At 50.5% G+C, this 9,337-nt stretch overlaps 1 protein-coding gene across 2 annotated transcripts in view; it reads left to right on the top strand.

The window, feature by feature from the left end:
* Positions 1-27: 27 nt before the first annotated feature.
* LARP1 (La ribonucleoprotein 1, translational regulator) overlaps positions 28-9,337 on the top strand; it is a 45,397-nt gene continuing 36,087 nt past the window's right edge. The window contains exon 1 of one of the 2 annotated variants that reach the window (XM_041398071.1): positions 28-476. In XM_041398071.1, the coding sequence (XP_041254005.1) occupies positions 134-476 (343 nt within the window). In that variant the 5' untranslated portion in view covers positions 28-133. The remainder of the gene's footprint in view (positions 477-9,337) is intronic. The other variant, XM_041398070.1, reaches the window with a different exon arrangement.

Here is a 9,337-nt window from a genome sequence, read left to right as displayed (position 1 = left end):
GCCCCTCCCCTCGCCGGCGGCGCGCACGGGCGGGCGGTGCGCGCCCCCGCGGCAGTCGCGTGGTCCCCGCGCGGCTCCATATTGCGGCGGCACCGGGGTCGGGGGGTTCCCGGCGGGGCTCGGGGGCGCGCAGATGGCGACGCAGGTGGAGGCGCTGCTGCCCGGCACGGCCCCGCTGCTGCCCGCCGAGGAGCGCGCCCTGGTGCTGAAGCCGCCGCAGGACGGCGGCCGGGAGAAGGGCGAGCCGCCCATGGGCCCCGACGGCGGGCCGGCGGCGCCGAGGCCGCCGAGCGCTAAGCAGCAGAAGGAGGAGAGCAACAACCAGGAGAAGGAGAGCCTGCTGAGGGCCGGCGGCGAGGCGGAGGACGGCGGCGAGGCGGGCGGCGCGGGGCGCCGGGAGTTCATCGAGGCCCCGCCGCCCAAGGTGAACCCCTGGACGAAGAACGCGCCGGCCGTGAACGGGCAGTCGCCTCCCGGTGGGTGCTCGGGGGTCGCTGGGAGCGGGGCGGGGGCGCGGCCCCCCCTCCCCTCCCGCTCCCGGCATTCCGCCGCAGCAGCGCCGGCAACGTGGTCGGTTCCCGGCGTGCGGCTCCCCCGGGAGCGCGGCCCCGCCGCCCCCGCGGGGGCCCTTCCCCGGGCCGCGGCCTGCGCTGCCCACGTGTGCGCGGCCGCGGCTCCCCCGCGCAGGCCGCGCCGCCTTTCTCTGCCGACTCATGGCGGCCGCGGGGCCGGGGGCCGCGGCCGAGCGCGGCTCTGTCGCCGCCCCGGGCTAGGGGCACGGCTGGGGAACGGGGGTCCCCGAAAAGGGAAGTGGAGGGGCTGCGCTGTCCAAATCGCGCTTGTAACCCGCTGCTGTCGTCAGCAAAGGCTGGAACTGCAGAGCACCATTTCCTCGCCTGTCGGGATGGGTGTTGAGCTCCTCTCGTACCTGCTTCAAGTGAATCGGGAGTAGGAGAAAAGCACAGAAGTTTTCACTAAGCGTCTTGTTTGGGAAAGACTTAATCTTTTTCTACCTGTCTCTGTTAGCCGAGATCACGCTGCCAGATGTGCCAACAAATTCCCAATTACTGTACGTGCCAGTGTTTTGTAAGAACTGTTACTACCTAGCATGGTGATTCATCAGAGTTATTGATCTTGGGAGATGGACAGCTCTGCAATTTCCACCTGGAAAGCTGTCATCTTAATGGGAAGTATAGAGGACAAGTTAATCGTGCCAGGTAGAACTCTGTGTTTGGATTGTTTGGTAGTTCAACATTGTAGTCATGGACATAAGCAAAGCTTAAGGAAATCCAGGACAGCGTTGCTGTCTGCATTCACCTCGTGCGTTATGACACAAAACTGGTCACATCGTTCCTTTGTGTGAAGGTTGCACTCTATTGTGATGCATTCTGAGATAACGATCCCGAGAAAAAAAAACAAAAAATGCAAAACTGCGATGTTGAGTGTTCCTGTTTGAGTCTCCTGTGTGAGGAGTGTCCAGATTCATTGCCAGCCTCATCGGTTGCAAAGGTGTGTGATTTGTCAGAGTCAGCAGCGACGAGGCAGCTGCCCAACACAAGCAGGGGGCCCGTGCAGCTCTTAGGATGATTATTTGAGGGAGAGAGTGAGGGTGTGTCATTAGCATGTCCACGCAGTTGTAGGGTAAGGGACTAATGCTGCAACACTCAGAATTGTCCTTGGGCCAGCACAGTTGTCTGTGTATTCCCAAAGGTGTTTAAAAAATGGAATTTGTTTGTGGTGTGTTCTGGGACGCTTGGCAGCAGTGGCTGGTTCCAGCAGTGCCCCCGGTGCTGCTGCCTGGCTCTCCTCTCTTGGGCCATTGTTTCTTTTGCTGCGTGTTCATTAGCAGAAGAGAAAACGTGTAAAATAAACACGGCTGGTGAGCTCCCACGAGAGGCAGGCTGGCAGCTGACCTTGCCTGGCAGCCCTGTACCCGGGTACCTTCTTCTAGCGTTTGCAGGCTCATGTTGTGTCTTCATTTCATTGGGTGGAGGATTTGTTTTGGCAGGCACTTACCAAAAAAGATCTGGAGCGTGAATTTGTGTGAAAGAATCAGCTGGTGAGGTGAGTTGTTGTGTTGTGGTGTTGCAGTGACCTCCAGGAGGATCATCCAAGGAAAGCGGCTCTTTTTCTACTCTTGAAGTGGATTGAGAGCTTCTGAACTCCGGAAAGTCACTACTGCAATTCTTTGGTTTCTCAGCAGAGCTTACAAGGCCTTTGCTCGTAATCCAGCAGTGTTCCCAGTGCAGTGCTTGTGTGCTGGAGATACTAAATGTTTCCAGCCCTGATCCACCAGAGGTTAGTGAGGAGACCAGAGAGTGTAGTGCAGACAGCTCTGGAAAGATAAAGGGATCCCTCTATGACTTGTTTTACAGGCTTTGAAAGCCTTAATTTTTTAATAATGATTATATTAATTATAGACCCACAGAGCAGATTTAATGGACAAGACCTTCTCCTTAGGTGTCCACGCATTCTGTAATGGCCTGCGTTGGAATTGGTGCTTATAAAAGCATTGAGCTCAGGGAAAACAGCCACCTGCAAGATCTTGGTGAGTTTCTGATGGATAGGGAAGAGCTTAACAAATCCACCTCCAGGTGGTCGAAACACCAGCTTGTTTTGAACTGTTTGACTTGCCCACAGCTGGGCTAGTTGAGTGCATTTGGGGCGTGACACAGGGACTGAAGAACAGGGTCTTTTTTCATGGATTAGGATTTACCTTTATAAGCTTGTGACTTGCCTACCTGCTGCAGTATTTTTATGCTCAAAGTTGGCAGTGAAGCCTGTAATATAATAGGATGTTCGAGCAAATCTTTCTGCTTTTTCAGGAAGGAGGGCTCTTGAAGTGAAGCCTCTCCTTGCTTCTTAACCTCCCAAAAGCACAATGGCTTGGCAGTAAGTGGGGCAACCCTTAGGTCGAGTTAGACGCCAGTGATACTGCTGATGCTGTGAGTGAAGAAGGCTGAGGCTCTTCTGGAGTGGCACACCAGAAAATTTTCATGGTCTCTTGACATGCACTTTACCTTTTTATTCGTGTGTGTTTCTGTCAGAGGAAAGGATCCTTTTGAGTCCTGAGGTCCACATGGTCCTGTCCCTTGTGGCAAGGCTTGTACTTGACACTGCTGGCTGCTTGTGAGGGACGCTGCAGAGCTGTAATGATGCCTCGTTTTTACTCTCTAATGATCTAGTAGCAAGGTCTGTGTGACCATGCCCTTGTTATTACATGTTCTCTTCTTATCATGTAAATAAATGCAGCCGGCAGCCTGACTGACACATGATGGTAGTGTATGTGTGTCTGTGCTAGTGAAGGAAACGTTTTCTAGCAAAACCAGCTTTGCACTACTGGCTACAAATCAAATTCAAAGTGTTTTCTTCAGTTCTTCTGTAGTTGAGAAGTGTGGCTTGCAGTTAAAACAGCTCGACCTTCTGGAACATGTTGTACTCCTCCGCTGTGCCCTGCACCAGGGCTGATGCTGATGCAAGCCTTGGTGCGGACAGGTGTTAACAGCACCCCGTTTTGAAAACCTGCTGGATGTATTTCAAGAAATGTTGCATCAAGGCACTTGGCACTTCTTTATTTCTAAAGCCATTTACATCTTGGAAGTAGGAACATGCAGGTTTTAATGACTGGCACCGCAATTGCTCAGCTTTTCCTGGGCTAACTTTTAAAATTCTCCTTGTAAGTGCTTGGCAAGGGAAAGCGGTGTATTTCCTAGTGGAGATGCAGGAGGTACTTTGATTTCTTGAGTAGAGTTTCCTGCGTGCTGTTTGGCAAACGTGCTGGGTGGATAAGCAGTACTTTCCAGAAGGCACACCTTAGTTGCTAGCAGCAAGCACCAGGGGTGAGCTGACTGTTGTTGAGAGTGCGTGTTGCTCTATGCCCGAGCGAAGTCTGACTTGGCTACCGGTACTGAGAAGGCAGGGGAAGATTCATTAGCATCTCACCCCTTGCTGACTAACTCCCCATAGGGCTTTCCTTGAAATCAGCCTCCAGTACAGGAGATAAGATGGATGGGAAGCTTGTTTTACCATTGGCATTTCTTCGTGTTCGGAGTAGACACACACATCTGCTTGCTCAGGTATCCAGCTTGGTAGTCCTGCACACACCTATTTCCAAAGTGTTGGGCAATTCTCACTCTGTCGTGGCATGTAGTTTTGGAGCTCTTCTGACTGTTGCAACAGAGCTGCTATCGCAGCAGGAGGCCTTCCCTCCACCACCCCAAGTCTCCTCTCCAAACTCCTGTTCTGTTCCAATCCCACAACTCACATTTGAGTAACTCTTCCCATCTTGTTGGGGAGGATGAACAACTGGAACTTGTTGCTCCAAAAAAACCGTGAGGCTTAGCGTTTTCCCTCCCCCACATACCTTTGCCCTTCAGCTTTGTGCTGGACCTTTGCCCTGTTCTGCACTGTTTGTTTCGGGCAGAGAAGGCTGGGGAATGCAGCGCAGCTCCTGGGAGCTGACTCACTGGCCCTGGTTGCTGGGCTTCAGTGCCTGCTTCTGCTGCGACCTCCAGTTCCAGATTACCGGGTTCAAGGCATTGCTGAAGGATTCTCTCCAGCCATCTCCTTACCCTCACAGGTCTTCTTTTAAATTTTATATTGCTCATTGTGCCACGGAGATTTCCACCGGGATTGGGGCAGCAGAAGGACTTCATTTGGATGTGAAGACAAATTGAGTCCAGAAAGCAGGGCTGGAAATGGGGGCACTGGGGCTGCAATGCTCTGCTCTCCCTTCCAAATTATGACACCGGATCTTTTTACTGTGCTCGAACAGTGTGAAATTGTCTTCAGGGCAATGCCAAATGCAGACTTGGATAGAGTTAGGTTGCTCTTTACATACCTGAGACTGTAATGAATCTCCAGCGCCATATCTGTGGTTGTGCTTGTTTGGCAAAATAAGGAAAGGACATTTTAGTGGAAAGCTGTGTTTGCTGTTCAGACCAGGCTGAATGTTTTAACCCCTACAGTTATTACAGGTGCTCTTACCGTAGGTCCAGTTGGGTCAGAGGAGCTTTGTTCATTCCCAACCGCAGTGTGCATTTACATTATGGTCTTTAATGTGTTACTTATCCTTTGGTCATCTTAGCATTGAAGCCTTTGCTGACTTCCTACCAAGGGCCTGAGTCTCCACACTGCTGGCTCTGACAAATCCCTGGCTTGCTGTGTACACAGGGAGCTTGGGGAAAGAGATGATGCAACCTTGCTGATGCCTGCTGAGCTCTCCCATGGTGATAGTGCTGTCTAGGTGGAGCGTTTCATGGCCAAGAAGTTGTCTCCTGGGGTTGGCTAAAGCTCTGGGTGGATCTCTGGATCCACTCTGTGGTCTCTGGCATGGCCGATTCTGCATTTGTTCCTTTTCTCGCTTGAAACCGGGATTTGGTTCCACTTGTTCTGCAGGTCCAGGTCCTTGTTAGTGAAGTCTGAATGGAGCTGGGAGACTTATCTCCTTGCATTGAAATAACTCCTTCATCTGAATATCTTGTATCAAATGATGCAGTTGCATGACTTGAGGTCAGAGGAAAGGGAGAAGAAGGGCTTCAAAGAAGTTAGTGCAGTGCTGGGAGAACTTAGAGCTACTTGTGTATTTAGGTAATGCTAATGGGCAACCAGAACAAATGGTAACTGAATTTGTCCTTGAATAAATCAATTACCAGATTGCTGTGTGGGGAAATTTTGGGTCAGGGTCGGTCTGGATTGCTTGGCAAACAGAGAAATGGGTGTGCACATGCATGTCAGACAGCTGTGGAGCAAAAACTGGCACGAGGCATTTGGTGGAAATGGGTTTGCTGATAGCAGTTCTAATGCTGTGCAAGATAAACTTTTGTTTTTGGGAAAGGTTGTGGAAACTGTGGTCAAGTGTCAACATGTTTCTAAAGGGAGGCTCATCCTGTAATTGGAGGTTCCCAGAAGATCCTCTTAATTGAACTTTCCTCTATCAGAGCATACATTTATATGTCCATACTGAAGTCTGGGGGGCTTTGTGGGTGGACTGTCTTTCCTGAGCAAACTTGTGTGTGATGTGTTGTGGCTCTGCTGGTTTCAGTGTTGAACCAGGCTGGTGGTGCTGGTTGAGCTGCTGGGGCCATCTTTAGCAGGTCATTTGGCCCAGCTTTGGTCTGACACTCGCTGTGGGTATTGCCAGGATCAAGAGCTCTTCCTGCAGCATTAAACCTGTGTGTGCTGGGGGATGTTCTGCTGAGACATGCAAGGAGAAGGGAGGAAGGGCTGGGAACTGGCTCATCTAATGCCTGCTTTATCAGTGAGTTACCCTTCACTGTCCTTCTGGAGCAAAGCTGACTTAGGAGCAGGAGCTTCCCTTGACGCTTCCATTTGTTTCAGGGTTGTATGGGGACACGCAGCAGGGTTCAGCGCTCTGCAGTGGTTGTGATTTTATTTTTTTGTGGGTTTGAGTCTTTTGTTCCTTTGTGTGGTGACGAACCATAAGGTTTGGTAGAGTTCTCTGCTGCAGACTGATGGTGTGTTGGAGGTGACCATGGTGGCCCTGGCTGGGTTGGGTGCTCTGTCACAGCAAGCCAGGTGGAAACCGTAATTTCCTTTAGAAGTGGTCAACAGGGGTGGTTGTTGGTGTGATGCTGCTCAGTCTGATTGTGGTGACACAAATGCCCTTTGTTCTCTTGGTCTAGAAAATGTTTCTCTGGTTCCTCCAGAGTACGTGTGACACTCGCAATGTGCGGGCGGGCACAGCGTGCCCTGACCTGCGCTCCTGGGGAAGCGCATTTGCTTCCTGCTGGACACCCTTGAAGTGGCTGGGATCAGGTCTGTAAGGTGCTGCTGTAGCAGGTGCTACTCTCTGCTCCCAACTCGCTCCCAAAAGCAGCCCTGGCTCATGAGGAAGATGTTGGAGGAGAAGCATCTCTGGTACACCTCAGTGTCACTCTGATCTCTGTCAGCGATCCCTTGGTGACCGTGGCAACCGGGGGGCAACCAGGAGAAATGGGGGCTCGGCTGGGGCTCATGAACCGCACACGTCCTTGACACACGAGGCAGAGTTAAAGCTCCTTGACACACGAGGCAGAGTTAAAGCACGATTGGAAAGCTGGACAGGGAACAGAAACATGCTGTGTGTCGTTCCTGCTGGCCGGGAGGGCTGTGTGAGCCCGAGTGGGGTCTGGCAGGTGGGACACGGGGATGCTTCGCTCTCCCCGGTGCAGGTATGGGGGCACAGCTCGGGGAGGCAGCGGAGCCTGTCCCGGGCACAGTGCTGAGCACGTTTTTCCAGCTGAGCAGCAGCAGGCGTGTGCAGCTCCTGCAGAGTGACTCTGCAGTCTGCAGGGCACGGCTGCGCCGGAGGAAGCCGGGCACGGGGGGCTCTTATCGCTTCTCCTTTCCTGGGAGTCATTTGACTTCTTTGACTCAATGTATGGAGAGAACACGGGGGTTTCAGGGTTGGGTAAGGTAGCTTTTAAGGAGTCTGAAAAAACCTGAGAGAAGAGGTGAGTTTTTTCCTGGCTAAATATGTGGGGAAACAAGTATGAAATTGGAAAAACCACAAAAATGAGGAAAGGGTAGAGTTTTGTGGATGGGAAAGTAAGAGAAAAGGTGCGTGGGGAGATTGATGTTTTACCTGCCTGGTAACTCAGAGGTGAGTATGCTGCTAAATACTGAGCAGTTTCTTTAAAGCAGATTATTTGTGATATGTGTTCAGCTTCTACACTAAATCACACAGCCTTTTTTATTTTGTTTTTCTTTATGACTGTGCTTTTGAAAGCTTCTGGTCAGTGATGTAAATGAGTGATTATTTTCCCAAACTGTCTGGTTTGCACGTTTGCAGATGATGAAGCTAGTGGCAGAATAAAATAGTGAGAACTCACAGCTAATAAGGAATACTCAAACGTCTGATAAGCCAGCTTTCACTTAAACTACAGGAAATTAATTTCTTTGGATTCTCCAAGGTCACATCTTCCCTTTTTTTATTATAGGTTGCTAAAGAACCACTGAGTTTATTCCTGCAAGACCCTTAGGATTCTCTGCAATTTTTATGCCTTTGCTGTAACTGGAAAGGTTACACTTCCAAGTAGTAAAAAGTCTGTGTCAGCTCTCCTGACCTCACAGAACGAGCCTACTGGAAATAAAGACAACCACAATAACAAAAAGCAATTCTCTTGGCCTCCTTCAGCACAAAAAGAGACACCTAAAGGAGTGACTGAAGCACTTTACCTTAGCTCTGTTACCTCCAGGTGGGCTCATGTTGGCAGGTCAGCTGCAAGGCTGTGTGAAGGGAAAAGCAGAGTGAAAAACAGAATGAAGAATTAAGTGTAAGGAGTGACACGAGTATGTGTGATGCTGAGAAATGATGTGTCTGTAGCAGCAGATACTGAAATGTGGAGAAGCACATCCCAGAAATGTGATCAGGAGGTTTTTACTGTGACTGGAACAGAAGAGTGATGGGGTTCCACCCAGCAATAGAGAAGAGCGAATCACAGAGGTGTCTCCACCATGTGCTCAGGTGACAAAGCATGAGGCTTCACTGTAATCATATTGAATTTCACTTCCCAGCTCCCAGCTCAACCTTGAGAGCTCCGGGGAATACCGACTGTGATCTCATGCATCTTCTGGGTGCTTAGAAATCCTCTGCCACTGCAGAGGGTCTTGCAGTGAGCTGAACAAAAAGGGGACTTTTGGTTTTCCAGTCTCAGGTGAACTCTACAAGCTCACTGTTGCTGGTTTTTGGGGGGTTTCTGTTTTGTTGTTCTTTGGGGTTTTTTTAACTGTGGAATGATGAATGTGACATTTGCATACTCTGCAGGGAGGAATTTGCCATAAATGAGCCATGGTTTTAAATTTTAAAATTAAACCTGTGAGGACAATTGTGTGAAGATGATTTGGAGGAGACATGGCAGATTGCAGTAAGATAACCCTCTTAGCTTCAATTGGAGGTGAAATCTGAGTTGATGTAATTGTCAGCAGTGAGTGTAGCCAAGCAAGCGTGGAGTTTGGAGGGTGATTGGAATGGCTGTGCTTGATTAAAACCAAGCAGATAGCCTGGGCCAGAGGGAGGGAACACCTCAGACTGTGTCTGATGATTTGTAATTCAGTTAAGAGATTTAATTATGTTGTCTTCACTGTGCTGCCTTGTCTATCCTGCAGCCCCCTGCTCAGCCCTCTGCCTGCAGTCTAAGGGTGGAGAGAGCCTTGCAATTTTCAGTTTCTGGGGTTCTCATAGGGATTTATGGCATCCTTGTCTGATGTTGTGGGGCTTTACCATGACACTGGTGCGTTTGGCGGGGTGAAGTGGGATCCTCTTTCATGGAGATGCTGGATTTCTGGGTACATTAATGGATTCTCCTTTGTATGGAGATGGATCTGTCCTTGGGCA

The sequence above is a fragment of the Onychostruthus taczanowskii genome, unplaced genomic scaffold, assembly GCF_017590055.1.
Source record: "Onychostruthus taczanowskii isolate IOZ18803 unplaced genomic scaffold, ASM1759005v1 scaffold14, whole genome shotgun sequence".
Taxonomy (NCBI): Eukaryota; Metazoa; Chordata; class Aves; order Passeriformes; family Passeridae; genus Onychostruthus; species Onychostruthus taczanowskii.
The sequence above is the reverse complement of the archived record's forward strand: the minus strand, read 5'-3'. Positions and strand labels throughout refer to the sequence as shown.